The sequence below is a fragment of the Dreissena polymorpha genome, chromosome 2, assembly GCF_020536995.1.
Source record: "Dreissena polymorpha isolate Duluth1 chromosome 2, UMN_Dpol_1.0, whole genome shotgun sequence".
NCBI lineage: Eukaryota > Metazoa > Mollusca > Bivalvia > Myida > Dreissenidae > Dreissena > Dreissena polymorpha.
In genome coordinates, this window is record NC_068356.1 from 124,784,356 (window position 1) to 124,805,110 (window position 20,755).

Sequence of the window (20,755 nt, forward strand, 5' to 3'; positions counted from 1 at the left end):
CGCACGCTATTTCATACCGAAACAATGTTACTGCACAGTACTCCGTGTTTCTACTGAGTAATTACACTACCACTTCCACCACCACCACCACCGCCACTACTATTACTTCTACTACTACCACTACTACTACTACTACTACTACTACTACTACTACTACTACTACTACTACTTCTACTACTACTACTACTACTGATTGTAGGCCAAACGGCACCCGGACAATCGGCACCCAGTGTATTTTGCATACGCGGAAGTCGGCGCCCTGTAATTTTTCGACCCGGACAATCGGCACCCGATTGAATTGTATACCCGGACAAACGACACCCTATTTAAAGTCCCCGCTCATAGCTATATATGTGGACAGAATCGTAAGAAATTTTGTTTTTATTGAGGATATCATTGAAAATCCGGTTTAATTTTAATTTAAAATCGATTCACGCTTGTAATTGATTAAAACAAGCGACAACGGTTACACCTTTTTGAATTTGCAAATTCGGAATAAAAATCATATTTATGCGATGTAAGGGAAAACGTTTTCGCGTGAATAAAAATTCATTTGAGTCTTTCGACAAAATTATCATTTTAGCGTGTAATTATGTTTTCTTTTGTTTTGGTGTGGGGGTGGTATAAAGCGCTAATCTCCGAATGGAACCACATGTGTCCTTAAAGAATGCTTTGAACTCAGAAAAAGAGCGATTGTTATCTTTGTTTATATCCTGTATATTAGAACCCCAATAAATGGACCTGTCTGAGCGTCAAAATTATCAAGTATGAAATTTTAATCGCTGTTTATAATAGGACTCCCGTGGCTTACCGACTTACTTAGATGTAATAAGATATCTTAATTGATGATGAAAAAAATAAGCATAGGCATATAATTACATTTGTAAAGCTTCATGAGATATAATATAAACAACAAGGAAGGAGACGCTATCAAAAATACGGTGGAAAAAAATGAAATAAATTTAGACCTTTATGAAACGGTTCATTTCAATTAAAATGATCACTTCGAATACTTTAATTTACTGTAATAAAGGCACTCACAGTAAATGTAATCTGAAACATCTACGTATATGCAACTTCTCTACCACTACTGCTACCTCTACAACTATCACGTCCACCACCACCAGGCAGCACCACAACTACTACTGCTGATGCTGTTGTCGTTGCTGCTACTACTACTGACGACGAGGGCGACTGCTTTCATACGTATTCAACAAATCACGCTACCACACTTAATACTTCCTCGTTTATAAGTAAATTCGATTTTAGTTCGTATGTATGCGTTCAATTGTTTACTCAGAAATTTATTATAAATTAATGATCACTTTATCGTCCAATAAAATGTGTTCTCTTATTAAAACAAGAACTATACTTCTTTTGATTATGGTGATAAAAGTGATTTGTGACTATTGTCATTATAGTTTCTACTGAGTAATTCCGCTAACACTACCGCTTACACCACCACCGCCACTACTACTACTACTACTACTACTACTACTACTACTACTACTACTACTACTACTACTACTACTACTACTACTACTACTACTACTAGTACTACTACTACTACTACTACTACTACTACTACTACTACTACTAGTACTTCTACTACTACTACTACTACTACTCCTACCACTACCACCACCACCACTACTACTACTACTACTACTACTACTACTACCACTACCACTACTACTACTACTACTACTACTACTACTACTACTACTACTACTACTACTACTACTACTACTTCTACTACTACTACTTCTACTACTAGATTCACTAAATTTAAAGATGTTGAATTATCTTAATCATTAAGATAATATGAACATGCTGTCCCCGACAAATCTGTATCACCAGCTTCGAATAGATTGTTTTGATAATTGTCATCTTTTCTAAAGTGAATTTTGGAAACAACAATTTAAAGTGAAACAAATATACACAAATTTGAATGTGATTTTTTAATGTTGATAATTAAAAAGAATATGTTACGGTATATACTTGAACCCTTATTTCATTAGAAAAAAAAACAGACAGCCAACGTTGAGACACATGAAAAAAACTCTTATTGTATAAAATAGTATCAAATATAGCAAAGAATATTAGTTATTGGTCACCATATTAAATGGGCTTGGTCGAGTTATTGGGAATAAACCACTTTATTCGCCTGATGATATTTTATGCCAACGACTAAAAAGGGGTGACCTTCAAGTTTGAAATTATAGTTTCATAATAATCGAAACCTATTTATATTGTTATTTCCCAAACATTCCTCACTAATACTCACAAATAAGAAGAAAACTTGAGTAGTTGACAGCAACCCCATTGCTGCAGTTGAGCTCGATAGGAACAGCTTGGATCAACACATATAATCTGTATTATCGTTAGCGACGTGATTTCTGTTAATTCTTCTTTTATCACGCTGTGGTGATTTTACATCAACCAATGACAGATTTTGGCGCAAAACGATAAACCAAAAAACAGGGCATATTGCGCTTGTCCTATAAGGTTCACGCCCATTTGTGGCTGACCAATCTTTTCAGCGCATGCGCACTGACTAAATGGCAAAAAACACTGCCATGGTTACAGTAATTAACGTAAAACATGTATAAAGGACTTTTATTTAGTCAATAAAACGATAAAATAATCCGCAATAAACATCAAATCTCTTAAATAATAGCGCAAATATATATCATTTTTAGTATCAATATTTTTTTTATTCATAAATTTATTTTCTTCTTTATAAAAATACAAATAAGTTATAAACATCAGAGTAAACGTGATCGGAAGACTACATATATATATATACTGACAGAGACGTAGATAACACGTTATATATCTATCTACGTCTCTGATACTGAAAATCCCACAAAACACATAAATAAGCCGTTTTTTTTCTTATATAAATGATAGTTAAACAATAATAACACATTTATTTATTTGATCATAATTATAAGTGGTGTGGATGTTGTTATTGTTCATCAGCGATCGAAAGTGTAAGCTTGAGGTTCATGCAATCAATTATAAAATAAAGCCCTCAAAAGCGGAATACATAACAATTGTTAAATGTTGTTAATTTTCTTCACTCACTCATTCAGTCACTCAGTCACTCAGTCACTCAGTCAGTCACTCACTCACTCACTCACTCACTCACTCACTCACTCACTCACTCACTCACTCACTCACTCACTCACTCACTCACTCACTCACTCACTCACTCACTCACTCACTCCCTCCCTCACTCCCTCCCTCCCTCCCTCCCTCCCTCCCTCCCTCCCTCCCTCCCTCCCTCCCTCCCTCCCTCCCTCCCTCCCTCCCTCCCTCCCTCCCTCCTCCTCCCTCCCTCCCTCCCTCCCTCCCTCCTTAATTAGTTCTTAATTAATTAATTCATTCATTAATTAATTCATTCATTAATTCATGAATTCATTAATTCATTAATTAATTCATTCATTCATTCATTCATTCATTCATTCATTCATTCATTCATTCATTCATTCATTCATTCATTCATTCATTCATTCATTCATTCATTATTTATTTATTTATTTATTTATTTATTTATTTATTTATTTATTTATTTATTTATTTATTTATTTATTTATTTATTTATTTATTTATTTATTTATTTATTTATCGTGCAAATTTAACTGTCTTTGCGTGTATGTTCAAATCTCTTTACTAGAGACAAGGATCGATTGATATTTGTAACAATCAAGCATTTTATGATTAATAAAACTATATATTTAATATGTTTTACGCAAGTATTTTGGATTGCTTGTTTTCATGATGATGTTTTGTGCACTGCTGTAACGTACAATGGTTACACGTAATAGCCGATTATATATTTGCCACTAATCGTTAAATACATTACTTGTGTAGCAGTTAAATTCAACAACATTTTGTATTAATAATTCTTAGACATTGTATATTATAATAAAACTGGCTAATATATATACACTTAATCCTGCTTATCCATTTCGGACTAATATGTTCTTTTTTTAAATATGTGACGTATATTATTTAAACAACTGTTTTCTATTTTGGCTTTAAAGTTTGGCTTAAATGACTGCTCAATATGCCAAGAGATGACATAGGGGTTATCATAAATTGTGTTTAATGGCCATATAATCATCTGCCACATGTGGTTTATGCAGGCGCCCCAAGTATAGGTCCCTAATTTTATGACACCATGTTTACTTTGTAGCTGTCTGGACAATAAACGATCATAACATGATAATCGGTTTGAGATGAACGAATTGTAATGTGCAATTTAACACCGGGTTAAACATGATGAAACAAACAGTCTCACAATTGGTGTGAACAATTAAATACCAACAACAACCTTTATTTGCATATATGATAACACAATGCTTTTTTGCAACAAAACAGAAAGTTACGCAGTGTGTATAATTATATCAATAAATTGATTCAATAAGAGAATTAATTATGTTAAAAACAACAACAGTATAACAGCAGTAATCAATACAATTATATCTTCAACTGTAACTCGTGGAAATTGTAGATTTTATTAAATTATACAAACATATTCAATGACAAATATCATTTAACATGGCTATAATCTTGTTATTAATTATAACTGATTGTCCATATTAATACGCATTACATTAGCAGTTAAAATATATAAGCAAGGTTTATAATGTCTTTTTTTGTATTTACCGACTGCATTAGAATGTCAAATGTATTTAACGTCATCTATGGTTTTAAATGTTCCTTTCTAATTTCTCAATATAGGGGGCAAACAAGAAGAAAGTGGTACTCGTTTTCTATAGCTTGTCCGTTGCAAAACTTATATTTTCAAATAAAAACAATAGCTTTTAGCGAGAGAATTTATTTAATGTGTTACATTGTAAGTTTTTAAAGACATATTAATGTTCAAATCAGAACTATTTGTTGCGTAAATAAATTCGATATATATATATATATATATATATATATATATATATATATATATATATATATATATATATATATATATATATATATATATGTTGTTTGTTGTCAACATTAATAGTGATTTTTTATTAGATTAAATTAATTCTGAAAGAATATGCATTTCTGAGATTTTTTTTTATCTCAAATGATGTGCTAATTAAGTTAGGAGATCTTTGTGGTTACCACATATACCGAGCCGTTAGATTGAATTCTACTCCCGAGTTCGTTTAAAGTAATAATAACAAATAATTACTACAGTATATTCGTTACTAAAATGCATTTACTTGCAAGCTTATGTTTTATTCAGACATAATTTATAATTATATTTGATATAGTGCATGATTATCATTAAGATCGAGGATTATGTTCACCGTCTTTATATGGGCGGAGCTTATACGAATCCCATCTATTTTTGCCAACCTGTGGGCGGAGTATAAACTTTGCAGGTGCGCGTTACATCACTCGTCAACTGATATGATATAATACATAATCGTCACAACACATTATAAATCCAACATACTAGTATCTTAATTACAGTTTCAGTTCGTGCTGTTATAAAATAACTTATAAGCATTGCTATTATAATTGGTAAATATGGAGTGGTCTGTTCGCTTGAGTGCGATGACTTTGCTGTTGATAGTCAACGAGGAAGTGAAAGGCATCATATCTGGACTGAAGGCTTCAAGGAACAGTATTTCACAGCTGAAGGTATGTTGTATAGCTTGATCTCCTAATAACATATTAAAAAAGTTCTGTCACCTTTGCCAAACAAAAGTAAATGAATGATTAAAGTGAGTAAACTACGTTCTATTGGGCCACATTTGTAACTGTAATAGAATTATATACTTGCTGGCTGATCAAATTCAGTTTTATTTGTTCTAGAAATTAAATTATACAATGCTGAACTAATAAAATTTTTATTTGTTCTAGAAATATATTGACATTTTATTATAATACAGTAATATTCCTCCATTGTTTTCAACGATATAATTACGTTTTCTTAGTATGAATAAAAAATATTTTAAAATCAATATTGAATTTGCTTGATAAATCATACCAGTATATATCACAGTTTGGGTATTGGGTGTAGTGTGGCATGTGTCCGCTTAGGTTAATTAACCACAGATAACGCTGCTTATTAAAATATACATGTATTTAACACCCCAAACCACCGCTTCACACATTCCCTTGTATTTCGCACAATGTACCAAACAGAGCGCACAACGTTCCAAAAGTGGAACTATGAAGAGGGAGCTCATTAAGACATTTGCGCATAATGTCCTACACCCTCCCGGTCCCAATTTAATAAGTTTTTATCCTGCTATTTTTCCATCTAAGGAAATTATTTAATATGTAACTTATATCATTATTAAGTAAAATATACTTTCATTATAATGTTTTATGTGTGAAATATACATGATTGAATAATCTTTTAAATTTTATTACTTAAATTAGTAATTATATTTTCCTTCTATATCTTACTTTCTTTGACTTAAACACGCATGGTTTACTTTTAAAAATGCATGATAATCTCTATCTCTTGTACTTAGCATGTCAGTTTGTTTACTATTGTGTGCCAGCTTAATTTTCGTATATTACTTGAATATGTAGTATTTAATATGTGAATATATTTGTCTATAGTGAAACTTATTATCATGTGGTTTGTTACTAAAAAATATAAGCTTTAGTGTAGAACGTAATGCCAGGGGTCACTCTCTTTCACAGCGGTGAATTAGGGGACGAACGACAAATCTGCTAGGAGAATGGTCAGGGGTTTCGTTTAACTATTCGTGTTGAGTAACCTTTAAGCGACCAATCAATATCTTTGGGACGCCATTTAAAAAAGAGCAATCATGAACTTGTTTAATAAAACATAACATTTGAAATGGATAAAAATCGAAGGAAAGGTAACACTAAATATAACACGTTTTCGCTTGATGCATATTTGAGTAACTTTTTACATTGGGGCGTTCAACCGGGGAAAGACTAAAACAAAATGGTGGAAGATTTATCGATAGAGAATTTTGCTCGTCTCTGACAGTCTGAGTCTGTCTAGATTCTAGTCCAACATGTTTAAAAATATAACTAATAAAGCTACCTTTAATATTGGTAATATTTGGTTCCTTAGAATATAGCCTTTATTAAATCCCTCTAAATTCTTTGCGCGCCCTCAAAATCTGTCCTGGCTGTTGTATTCACAGGGATCTTTAGGTAAAAAATACTCTATTATACTATAGTATATACATATATACAAGGGATACAACTGTCAAATTTTTTGCACAACATCATGGTGTTCATTTTTACTTTAGACAATTGCCGAATTTTCAATGCCAGATGTGGTCTGGTAAAATAGATGCTCGTTTTTATTATTATTTTGCATATATAATGCCATCTTCATTTCCCACAACAATATGTATTATTCATACGCACATAAACACTAACAGGGTACCATTTAAGTGTTTCTGTTTCCTAAGAATAGATCTATTTGCAGTAAAATAAAAAAGGAATAAATTGTGTCACAAATAAATAAGAACAAGCATTTTGTTTCTTCAAAGATCTATGTAATTATACCACATCTAGAGTTGAATTTTGGCTATTGCTTAAAGGAACACTGATTGTTTTGGTTTTACAAAATACTTTACTAATTTTTGTTGATTTTGAGCGTTATAGAGGGTTAAATATAAAAATAGAGATATACTTATGATGAGCAGATTTAAGACAGTATTTAACTATTAGAGACCGGTGAAATAATGATTTTTTTATATTCTAAATGCTGCTTGGTGATCTTATTCTGTTAAACTAGTACATTGCATTTTGTCAACTTACAATGATATCATGGAATTGCAGGTGCCGGACAGGTTGAGACCCTTGGAGGGAATCACACAAGGGAAGCCCTTCAGGGTCTTCTAAGGCGTGGTCTCGCAACTATAACCACAGTCAAAATGAATATTTATTCAGCCCTGTCAACATGCACAGCCTTGACGGTGGGTTGGCAGCACAATGTTTGCTTGCAGGAGAAGCAAAAGCCTCTAAGCTTCATTGACAAGGTGAGGCTTATGAGACAAGTTCGCCCATCAATGCACATGTCACCAACGGATATGAAGGCTTGGAAAGAAACTCTGTCTTCCATCTTTCATGTGAAGGTATAGTTATTCTTATATAATGGAAGGGTCTGAAATGTGCATTCTCATGCTTATATAGTATGGTTTGACCAAGACACTTTTAAACAGTTTTTCTTTGAATTATTTAGATTTGAATCAATGAACAGAGGCATCAGTTGGATTGGCATTTGACTACCTGCTAACTTATGAATGACTGTTGAATGATTTGACATTTAATAAATATAAATAAACACCATTTTGATGAAAAGTACTTATGTAGGCATTGACAATATTATAATCTTAACATAGTTGGTGCACATTAAAATTGTCTGCAAAAAGCAATACCAATCCTATGTTTAAAGCAAGCACGTTGAGAGACTTTATAATAGTTTAACCCTTGGCGGGCGGCATCCACAGCAGTGTCCGCTCTCTAATTGAAATAGTTTTCATCCGATCTTCACCAAACTTGGTCAGAAGTTGTGTCTAGACAATATCTAGGTCAAGTTCGAATATGGGTCATGTCGGGTCAAAAAATAGGTCACCGGGTCACTTAGTGCATTTCAAGGATTAAGCATGATGTCCGCTCTCTAATTGAAGTAGTTTTCATCTGATCTTCACCAAATTTAGTCAGAAGTTGTGTCTAGATGATATGCAAGTCAAGTTCGGATATGGGTCATGCTGGGTCAAAAATGAGGTCACAAGGTCACATAGTGCATTTCATGTGTATGGTGTCCGCTCTCTTATTGAAGTAGTTTTCATCTGATCTTCATCAAATTTAGTCAGATGTTGCATCTAAATGATATCTAGGTCAAGTTCAAAAAAGGGTCATGCCGGGTCAATAAATAGGTCTAGAGGTCACTTACTGCATTTCAAGCATTGAGCATGGTGACCAAAACCTACAAACGGGCGTATCTTGTGACAGTTTGGCACTCTTGTTCAAATTTGACTTTTCTGCTATCCAATTGTGTACAATATTTGGAGTAATATAATGGGCATTGTTCACTGTTGAAAGAATTAACAGGTCAAAAGAGTTAGTTAAAATGTGGTTACTGACCAATTATCTGCAACTCATCTTGCTACCAGTTGTTTATAAAAAAAATATATCCAATATTTTACATTGGACAGTCCTCTAAGGTGATTATGCAAAGCGTTATTATTTATAGTTTTGTATACTGAATGGTTATCATTATTCATGATTTACAGGACATCAGAAGATTCCAGAATTCGTATGGACTGCATATTAAGATGGCTCGGCTTGAACAGAGAGTTTGGGCCATTGTGGAGGAAGTTTCGGGTGATTCAGTGAAGATCACTGAAAAATTCTTCAGACCACTCTTGAAAATTCAATCAACCGAGGATATTGAGTCGTGTCTGAACATTCTGCGAAGCAAAGGATTAGCTGAATATAACAACAAAATGTAAGAATTAATTGTGAATTTACAAAACTGTAACAGACTTTAAAATTTTCATCGTATTTCTTATAACGCAAGTGGGAGTGGTGTCATGGGAACAAGCTTATTTATTTATCAATTGATGATTTTCAGGCATAATTTTGTCAGACCTGCCTTGTGTGATCTTGACATATTTGTCACAATGATTGTTTGATGTTTTTTGTGCTGTTAATCCGGACAATGCTTGTCTAGAGAGCTACTCTGTCATTAGTAGGCACAATATGAAATAATTTGACAGTGGCTTTGTCAAAAATCAACCAAATTTACTGCATTTTATTTAAACTCAATGTCTTTAGCTGAAGGGTATCATCTTATTTGAATTATTATAGGAAAGAATGTAAATGTGAATATTAATTTTTTTAAAGAAATAATAGACTGGTAGGCATTAGTTATTGCAGTAATGATGCAAAGACATTAAACCCTTACGGTGCTGCATGAGTGGCTTGATTGCAACAACAGAACAACACACTGTTTGTGTAACCCAAATTAAGAACAATTCATTGTTGATTATTTAAATACTTACCGGTTTGTATTTATAATTAACCTGTATTTCAAGGTAATAAATGAGAACTTTTATATAAGCCCCCATCCTCCATTTCAGCGGATTAAATATATACATGAATATGCCATTACAATTTAAATAAAATGTTGGGTTATTTATAAACCTACTTTCAAAGCATTCAAAGCCGTAAGTGTTTTGTTGCAGAATCAACCACAAAACTTCCTAATATGTCAATAGCAAAGAAGTTGCCATGGTAGAATTAAAAATAATGATTTTTTTTTGTGCGAGTTATGAATACTACTAATTCTAATTTGGGACAGGTGCTCAAACGCTTTTACAGTACTATGTACTGTGTATGTAAGTTTTTTCTTACATTGCTTGATTGGTTAACCCCAAACAGTGTTTTAATAAGTATTTTCTCTGTATGTCCTTTATGTACCTTTTAAAAAAGGGGTTGTTATATTTGCTCTGTTTTCATTTTTATAATTTCACAAGCATGTTGAGGCACCTGTGTCGCGGGACATTTTAAAGCCCAGGGGTTTTTATCTTACTTTGGGGAAAGGGCCTGGCCTTTTTTGAGGGGAAAAATAATCGTGCGAAATGCTGAATTTGGGGGAAAAATCACGCAAAACACCGGATTTTGGCGGAAATAAGGAAAGTCTTAAATAATCAATTTAACATATTTTGCTGTTTTTATAACAAATTCAAGGCAACAGATAATTTAATTATGCAATATGTTTTAATTTCTACACTGGATCAGGTTAACTTATGAATTTAAAGTTTAAAAAAAATAAAAATTTAAGGGAAAAAATCAAGTCTGGGGGAAAATTTGCCTGCTGAGGGGAAAAAAAATCCGAGGGGAAAGGGCCATTTTACCGTGGGTCCCAAAGAAAGAAAAAAAGCCCTGAAGCCACAGACAATGTAAAACATGTTGGTGTTGTATATATTTGAAGTTAATTTTTGAATATTTTTTAGAAAGGAATTTTTGGGATCCAGACCACTTACAAAAAAAAGAAAGCAAACTGACCTGGAAGATGATGCCAATGAGGAATGTTCAAACACTTCTGAGGGACTCCTTGTAAGTTAATTAATTTCCTTTTTTGTGTAACAGAAACATGAGCAATTAAATAAATAAATAATGCAAGTATTAAGAAAGGCCTTGTGTTTGATTGGAAATCAGGTAAATGATGTTAAAATGAAAAAGTATTTGATCTTTTAAATAGCCTGAAAAAGCATTTTGAGAACATTACCTGTGAAATTGGGAAGTTGTGCTTCAGTTTTCCTTGTGAGAATAAAAAAAGTTTTTTTGCATGGCAAAAAAAAAAAAAATTCAGAATTTTTTTTTTGGGGGGAACATGAAACTACTATTAAAATCGGCAGAAAAAGGGTCTGCTCATAGATCAATATATTAACTTGTACTTCTAGGAGAAGTACAGCAAGGTAGTTGATGAGCTTCAAATGATGAAGGACAAATGTTCCAAACTGGAAACGGAAAACTCAGAATTGAGGCGTCAACTGACAGAGCGTAAGTGCATATATTTCTAATAATATTCTTGAACACTTAATGAATGGATCTTTTTTATAAATGATAACTATTTCTTGACTTACAGAGTTTAGAATAATTCACAAAAACTGGTTTAAGACCACTTTGAGTGAACACACATCTTCTTATGCCAACCCCATTAATTTGCCTAATATTTCAATGTTTTTAAACCTGAATATGCAGTTTTAGTTATTAGGCATAGACACAAATGTCCAGGCTTCAAGTACCAAATAACCTCATAAAGACCCTGTTTGAGACACCAGTGACAGTTGATCAGATATAAGTTGACATACATTGACACTTGATCAAAAGTGAGTTATCCTGATTTATATGTAATAAATATTTTTATGCACCCCTTCGGAGAAGAGGGGGAATATTGTTTTGCACATGTCAGTCGGTCTGTTTGTTGGTCGGTTTGTCGGTCCATCTGGCAGAGGACCCCTATTGTTTTCAGGTCACTAGGTCAAGGTCACAGTGGTTCGGGATGATAACTCAAGAATGCTTAGGCCTTGATCATGAAACTTCATTGGTACATTGATCATGACTGGCAGATGACCGGTATTGATTTTAAGGTCACTAGGTCAAAGTTAAAGGTCACAATGGCCTGGCTGCCACTACAATGAACTGCCCATTTGGAGAGCATGCGTGTTTTACAAACAGCACTTGTTTTTACATGTTCTGTAATATATTTCTATTAAATTTTTCTGGTTATTCAATTGTCAAGTTAATGCTAATAGAAGTATTCTTTCCCACAATTATCCTAAGATTTAGACATAAACAACAGTTTTCACAATTTATCTACCGTTTACTGTTTATTCACCCATTGAAATACATAATTTGGGTATAATTTTAAAAAATGTGCTAAAATGATGACGACACGGTGGTCTGCTCAACTTGTCACCTGTCCCAAATAAAACCATGAATAGTTGTACTATCAAGATGATCATTTTTTATGGTCCATTTCTCAGAGACTGTCAAAGACATTTGGTTCAACTTAGGTATTCATGTTTACCAATTAAAAATGCATCTCAGTTCTCAAGGGCAAATAAGCCTAAATTGAATCATTAGGGCTATGAATTAGCGAGAGTCCAGTAGCCATGGGCCCTAAAACTTGAGCTGGGCTCATAAAGATAAGAACACACTTGGGAGAATGGGTTAAAGTTTTAGTTTTATAACCTGTTCTCATAATTATGGCCCATTTTCATGTTGTAAATTTCATTGTTTATTGACCCTATTGTTGAGGACAATTTCTATAAAAAATGGAAATAGATATTTGGTCATAGTCAAGTATTCTTGTTTATTGTCACAAAGTGAACATATATATCAATGGCAGATAAACCTTGATATTATTTTGCTAAATGTGTGCCCCATTTTGAACATTGAGTGTTGGAGTGTCACTGGTAACATTTACTTTACATGGACAGTTAACCGTAATACTATTACTAATGATTTCCTCTTCTCTACCCAACACTCGGACAAGTGGATGACACTGTCTGCAGATGGCTCATGGTTGGTAGTTCATCAATTCAGTTCAGGGTCTTTTATTCTATCTGAAAACAGATTGCTCGAAGTCCAAGGAAAATTCATCAAAGGACAAAGAAATTGAAGCATTCTGGAGATTTGAAGACGGACGAGAGGAATGGTTGCCGGCCAAATTGATCCGAAAATATGCTAACGGTAATTTTAAACATAATAAAATATTTTACGAATAATGTACAATTTTCAAGTGAGATGAACAAAATCCCATATGATACTGACCATGTACAAAATTAAGCTTTAATTACTGTGAATAAATTATCAGTTGTAAGTTCCCTACCGGTATGCCCAGAGGGAACTATAGGATATATCAAAACAACACTGACAATGTTGCTGACAATTTTGTAATGGTATTTTGACCAGTAGGGGAATTTTGCATTGCATGCAATGATAATCTTGTTTATATTGTGAAACTCAACATATAAACCCTTTTTTCTGTTCTTGTCTGTTTGTCAAAAGCTGACAGCATGCATATTTTCAACTAGTAAAGTGACTGTTAGTTTTAAAAACACCTTGCTTGAAAGGTACACTTTTAGAATCATAGTGAAATATATATATATATATATATTACATAACTTTATTAATAACTAACTGCTTTATTATACCCCACCACAGGCGTTTGGTATTGCAGTAATGTCTGTCACACTTTTTTGTTGTGCAACTCCTTATTCATTTCTCATTCATTAAACATAAAAATACAGAATGATTATCATCAAGAACTGCCACTCATATCGTGAGGGTTGGCGATTGAAATTAATTAAAGAGAGTTATTATTTTGTGTAGATTTTATGTTACTTATCCATATTGCTGTACAATTTATTCATAAGCAGTGAATTGTACCATTTCAACTTAAACAGATATTCATGAATTGCTGTAGTCCATCTTGTTTTGGCAATTTTTTCCCGTTCACTCATTGAACCTATAGCAGGGATTTGTCTGTCAGACACCCTTTAATTATGTAAGTGACAATTTAAACATGCAAAGACATTTCACATCACACAACAACTGTGTTTGATATTTCAAATTGACAATCATATTGGTTATTTCTGGCTATGAAAACATGAATGGTATATTTATGCAGTTTCTTTATATATCCCATTGTGAGTACCAAACTATAGTTTTCCAGCAAAACATTGTACATTTAACTCTGCAGTATCAATTGCTATGAGTACTAATGCTATAATTTAAAAGACATAATTAATAACCATATGATTATCATATCGCCTGGCTGTATAACAGCATTCAAATTCTTACATTTCAAGATGTCTTTTATTCAGGAGAGTGTTCAGTCCAGTACTCTGATGGAGTTAGTAGAGTGAGGTCCTCATGGGTGAGAGAGGTGGGACAGATGTAAGGTCATCCTATTGCCACATCTAGAAGCTATACCTATTTTCTCAAGACTAAAAATGTCGTGAACTTAAAATAAATGTTGTTATCAATATATGCAACCAGAGTACATATTAAGGCACTTCATGTTATTTTTCTGAATGATTGAAGTCAGGTTTCTCATACTAAGACATTTCCCTGTCAAGTTATGGAATTAACTTAAATTTTATGGTGTGAAATTTCTGTTTTATAAAAAAATGCATAGATAATTTTAATCAAATTGTGAGACTGATAGCTTCATTTTTTTTTATCAAATCATGCAAATGATTGCCCTTTTTATACGCCCGTATAAAATACGGGACGTATTATGTGAAACCCCTTGGCGGCGGGCGGCGGGCGGCGGGCGGAAGGCATCACTTTGTCCGGACTCTAATTCAAATTGTATTCATCCGATCTTCACCAAACTTGGTCAGCAGTTGCATCTAGTTGATATCTAGGCCAAGTTCGAATATGGGTCATGCCGGGTCAAAAACTAGGTCATAGGGTCAATAAGTGCATTTTCAAAGGGGCCACTTTGTCCGGACTCTATTTCAAATTGTATTCATCCGATCTTCACCAAACTTGGTCAGCAGTTGCATCTAGTTGATATATAGGCCAAGTTCGAATATGGGTCATGCCGGGTCAAAAACTAGGTCATAGGGTCAATTAGTGCATTTTCAACGGCGCCACTTTGTCCGGACTCTAATTCAAATTGTATTCATCCGATCTTCACCAAACTTGGTCAGTAGTTGCATCTAGTTGATATCTAGGTCAAGTTCGAATATGGGTCATGCCGGGTCAAAAACTAGGTCACAAGGTTACTTAGTGCATTTCAAGCATTTAGCATGGTGTCCGCTCTCTAATTGAAGTAGTTTGCATCTGATCATCACCTAATTTGGTCAGAAGTTGAGTCTAGATGATATGTAGATCAAATTCGAATATGGGTCATGCCGGGTCAAAAACGAGGTCACGATCGGACACATAATGAATTTCAAGCATTTAGCATGGTGCCCGCTCTCTAATTGAAGTAGTTTTCATTTGATCTTCACCAAATTTAGTCAGATGTTACATCTAAATGATATCTAGGTCAAGTTCAAATATGGGTCATGCCGGGTCAATAACTAGGTCTCGAGGTCACTTAGTGCATTTCAAGCATTAAGCATGGTGTCCAAAACCTCCGAACGGGCGTATCTTGTGACAGTTTGGCACTCTTGTTTTGAAGTAAAAAAAAACAACATGAATTTTACATCACACTGATGATCATATTTCAAGTGTAAGCATTATTCTACATCTTTTTCTTCAGTTTAATGTTGGAATTGAATATTCCCTAATCAACAATTTGATTCTCTTTACTGCACTTTTGTTTATGTGCATTATCCAAAGAATGTTTGAATTCCATTTTGAAATGCTTGATGAGAACTTGTCTTTTCACTTAGGTATATGCTTTTTTCATTATTGGTTTTGTTCAGTGGTGGTGGTCATATTCTTCTTATGTCATTTCGGTCAGTAGAATATGGGACTTGTATATAACAGTTTATATGTTAGAATGGTTTATGAGATTATTTTAAATAAAACTATTTTTGAATTTCTTTCGCTATATAAACAAAAGTTAATTAAAGAGATTTCACGTTTCTTACTGTTGCAATCAATTTAATATCTTAAAATAACCTGAGATCTTTTGGGAAACTAGACAGAAAATAAGTTCTAATGGTGAACAATTCGTATTCAGTCAGCCTTTGTAAGCCATTGTAACTGTGAATGTGTTCATGTGCATTATTCTAACATTTTTTCGATTTCGGTTTAGAAATGCTTTGTATGAACTTGTCTTCATTTTAATATGCTGAATTAAAATTGATTTTGTTAATTTGTGATTACCAATGTTTTATTTTGTATGTCCTATATGATGTTTGAGTATTTCAGAGAAACAATAAAGTTCTGCCCTTACAATACATACTAAAATTGTGACAGAATTGTTTAGTAATGAAAATACAAATTGCAGCAATTGCACCTGTTAAAGAACTTTGAATGGTTATACATGTAATAGCGGTAAAGATTGTTTTATTTAAATATTTAATTTTTCATAATGACTTCACATGTTAAAAAAAAATGTTTAGCATTTTTAATACTAGTATATTTTGAGAACTAATTTAAGTGTGACATAAATAATATGGAATCATTCCCACTATTTAATATATATTTTCTGACCTGCTGACTGGTGGATTGAGTACATATTAGTATACTGGTATTGTTTTTTATTTTGAAAATTTCACTGATTGAAAATTTACACAACATTTTGTGTGTTCTGTATTTACTATGCCCCCCTTCGAAGAAGAGGGGGTATATTGCTTTGCACATGTCGGTCTGTCGGTCGGTTTGTCCATCAGGTGGTTTCCAGATGATAACTCAAGAACGCTTGGGCCTATGATCATGAAACTTCATAGGTACATTGATCATGACTCGCAGATGACCCCCATTGATTTTGAGGTCACTAGATCAAAGGTCAAGATCACGGTGACCTGAAATAGTAAAATGGTTTCCGTATGGTAACTCAAGAACGCTTAGGCCTAGGATCATGAAACTTGATATGTAGATTGATCATAACTCGCAGATGACCCCTATTAATATGCAGGTCACTAGGTCATAGGTCAAGGTCACAGTGACCCGAAATAGTAAAATGGTTTCCGGATGATAACTCAAGAACGCTTATGCCTAGGAACATTGAAACTTCGTAGGTAGATTGATAATGGCTGGCAGATGACCCCTATTGATTTTCAGGTCACTAGGTCAAAGGTCAAGGTCACGGTGACCCGAAATAGGAAAATGGTTTCCGTATGATAACTCAAGAACGCTTATGCCTAGGATCATGAAACTTGATAGGTAGATTGATCATGACTCGCAGTTGACCCTTATTGATTTTCAGGTCACTATATCAAAGGTCAAGGTCACGGGGACCTGAAATAGTAAAATGGTTTCCGGATGATAACTCAAGAACGCTAATGGCTACGATCATGAAACTTCATAGGTACATTGATCATGACTTGCAGATGACCCCTATTGATTTTGAGGTCAAAGGTCAAGGTCATGGTGACCCGAAATAGTAAAATGGTTTCCGGATGATAACTCAAGAAGGCTTATGCCTAGGATCATGAAACTTCATAGGTGCACTGATCATGACTCGCAGATGACCCCGTTCGATTTTGAGGTCACTTGGTCAAAGGTCAAGTTCACGGTGACCCGAAATAGTAAAATGTTTTTCGGATGATAACTGAAGAACGCTTATTCCTAGGAACATGAAACTTGATAGGTAGATTGATCATGACTTGCAGATGACCCCTACTGATTCTCAGGCCACTAGGTCAAAGGTCAATTTCACGGTGACCCGAAATAGTAAAATGGTGTCCGGATGATAAATCAAGAACGCTTATGGCTAGGATCATGAAACTTCATAAGTACATTGATCATGACTTGCAAATGACCCCTATTGATTTTCAGGTCACTAGGTCAAAGGTCAAGGTCACAGTTACAAAAAACATATTCACACAATGGCTGTCACTACAACGGAGAGCCCATATGGGGGGCATGCATGTTTTACAAACAGCCCTTGTTATGACTTGTTTTATAATTTGCTAATAATTTAAGAACTTATACATTTAAAAGTGGTTTACCTTCCTTTTTTTCAGTGTGATTTTTTCTGTGTGATTATGCATTTCTGGAAGTTTGTACCGCCGGCGTAACATTTTTAAACAATTATCTGTCATTGTGTTTATGATCCTCTGAGAGTTTGTACCGCCAGCGTAACATTTTCAAAGAATTATCTGTTGTGATTATGAACCTTTGGGAGGTTGTACCGCCAGCGTAACATTTTCAGTTAAATTTTAAGGGTTATATCATTTTGTGTGTTCTGTATTTACATTACTTGTATAATTTACTATTAAATTAAGAACTTAAACATTTAAAAGTGGTTTGTGCGATTTTTACTATTGGTACCTTAGGGAGTTTTGTACCGCCGGCGTAACATTTTCAAGAATTATCTGTTGTTATTATGATCCTCTGAGAGTTTGTACCGCCAGCGTAACATTTTCAAAGAATTATCTGTTGTGATTATGAACCTAAGAACTTAAACATTTAAAAGTGGTTTATCTTCCTTTTTTCAGTGTGATTTTTTCTGTGTGATTATGCATTTTTGGAAGTTTGTACCGCCGGCGTAACATTTTTAAACAATTATCTGTCATTGTGTACTTTTTGAGAGTTTGTACCGCCAGCGTAACATTTTCAAAGAATTATCTGTTGTGATTATGAACATTTATGAGGTTGTACCGCCAGCGTAACATTTTCAGTTACATTTTAAGGGTTATATCATTGTGTGTGTTCTGTACTTACATTACTTGTATAATTTACTATTAAATTAAGAACTTAAACATTTAAAAGTGGTTTGTGTGATTTTTACTATTGGTACCTTAGGGAGTTTGTACCGCCGGCGTAACATTTTGATTATGATCCTCTGAGAGTTTGTACCGCCAGCGTAACATTTTCAAAGAATTATCTGTTGTGATTATGAACCTAAGAACTTGAACATTTAAAAGTGGTTTATCTTCCTTTTTTTCAGTGTGATTTTTACTGTGTGATTATACCTTGCTGGAATTTGGTACCGCCGGCGTAACATTTTCAAACAATTATCTGTCTATGTGATTATGAACCTTAGGGAGTTTGTACTGCCGGCGTAACATTTTCAAAGAATATTCAGTTTTTATTTTGAACCTTTGGGAGGTTGTACCGCCAGCATAACATTTAAGTTTCAGTTCAATTTTCCTGTCTGAATGTAAGATGGGTTGTACTGTCAGCGTAAATTTTTTTTAATTTCTTATAAAAAGTGAGAAAAATGTGGGTTTTTTTAAAAGAAATTTCCTTTAAAATGACCATTTTAAAAGGGATTCTGTGGAAAATCCCTTTTTAAAATATAATCAATTTTTGGTTTTAAATGAATAAAATTGATTCTCGAAGATGACAATCTTAATTGTTACATTATACATTTATTTGGATAGCATTCAGCTACATAAAAAGCAATCGCAGCTGAAAAAGAAATCCATTCAGAGACCATTTCAGTAGCGTATTGTACATCAAACTAAACACGCGCATATAAATCGTTTCGTTTGTGTAACAAGGACTGTAGGTTGCTATTTAATCTTTTTAGTAGTCCATACAATGTAAAACTCTGAATACATCATTTTCAATATTTGTAAACAGCAAATAAAAACAAAATCGATTTTTTATATGCCAAATCTTGTTTGAGTTCAATATTTGAATTGATTAGTGTATAATTATTATATCAAAGCTATTATTGTATTTGCTAGAAAAAAAGCATACTATGTTTGCACCGCGTCAACGTTACTTTAAATTACAAATACAACAACATTAACATGCTCATTTCACCTCAGGTCAAACGAACCTAAGCTTAGTTCAACCCAATTTTACTACTTAATCTAAAAATCATTAGGAAATGATGTTATTTAGGGGCATAACTGGTTCGCGTTAATTTTCCTGAAAGCAGTGTTTTTCGGACGTTCCATTTATTTTTTGTATTGTAACCGTTAACATAATTTCCTTCGCCAAATACTTACAGACACTTTTTCATTGACTTTGTCAGCAGCAATACGTACAATGGCGTATTAAATACTTTTAAATTGCAAGGTTTGCACATGTCGTCTCAGTTGAATGTGACTTCGCCTCGTGGAATTTAATTCACGTGCATGCGCAAAAGAAGTCACGAGGCCAAACGTGTGTTCTTGAGATTTTCGACCGTCTTCTATAATTTAGCAGATCTTTTTTGTAATTGAAACCTCATATTAAAGCAGACTGACGTATTGAAAGCGACAACATTATTTCAATTATTGATTTTTTTTACATTTAAAACTCGACACACAGTGGCGTAGCCAGACCTAAATTTTAGCCGAGCCAGTATCTTAGGGCATGCTACGGGGGTCCGGGGCATGCTCCCCCTGAAAATTGTGTATACCTAAAACGTCTCTGGTGCGTTTTAAAGGCCATTTAAACCACATTTTATACCTAAATAATCGGAATCGTGGACGCTACATATGACCGTTTAGTATCAATAAAGTTAACAAAAAAATCTGCTACAAGTTTATTGTCAATTTTAGATTATGTTACCATAAACGGTGTTTGAAGTGACAATGATGTAACAACCTTTAATATAGAAAAATAGTCATATAATTCATTTGAAGTCAGATAGAAAAAGAAAACAAGGTGAACTGGTGCCAACGCTCGGCTGCGGGTGCATTTTTTAATG

At 33.7% G+C, this 20,755-nt stretch overlaps 1 protein-coding gene and 1 long non-coding RNA gene across 3 annotated transcripts; one reads left to right on the forward strand and one right to left on the reverse strand.

The window, feature by feature from the left end:
• Positions 1–5,017: 5,017 nt before the first annotated feature.
• Positions 5,018–7,886, reverse strand: LOC127868876 (uncharacterized). Its single transcript, XR_008044290.1, has 3 exons — positions 7,780–7,886; positions 7,052–7,158; positions 5,018–5,683 (listed from the first exon to the last, which is right to left on the reverse strand). It is a non-coding gene; the product is annotated as an uncharacterized LOC127868876 (long non-coding RNA).
• On the forward strand, positions 6,738–18,878 carry LOC127868875 (uncharacterized). Of its 2 annotated transcripts, none has more exons than XM_052411014.1 (7): positions 6,738–6,860; positions 7,801–8,096; positions 9,258–9,472; positions 10,983–11,085; positions 11,433–11,532; positions 13,111–13,227; positions 14,364–18,878. In XM_052411014.1, exons 1-7 carry the CDS (start codon positions 6,839–6,841, stop codon positions 14,438–14,440), a joined length of 930 nt encoding a protein of 309 aa, XP_052266974.1. In that variant the 5' UTR covers positions 6,738–6,838; the 3' UTR covers positions 14,441–18,878. The 2 variants fall into 2 exon arrangements, with proteins under 2 accessions (XP_052266974.1, XP_052266975.1); XM_052411015.1 differs by having other exon boundaries at positions 7,801–8,000.
• The last annotated feature ends 1,877 nt before the right edge of the window (positions 18,879–20,755 follow it).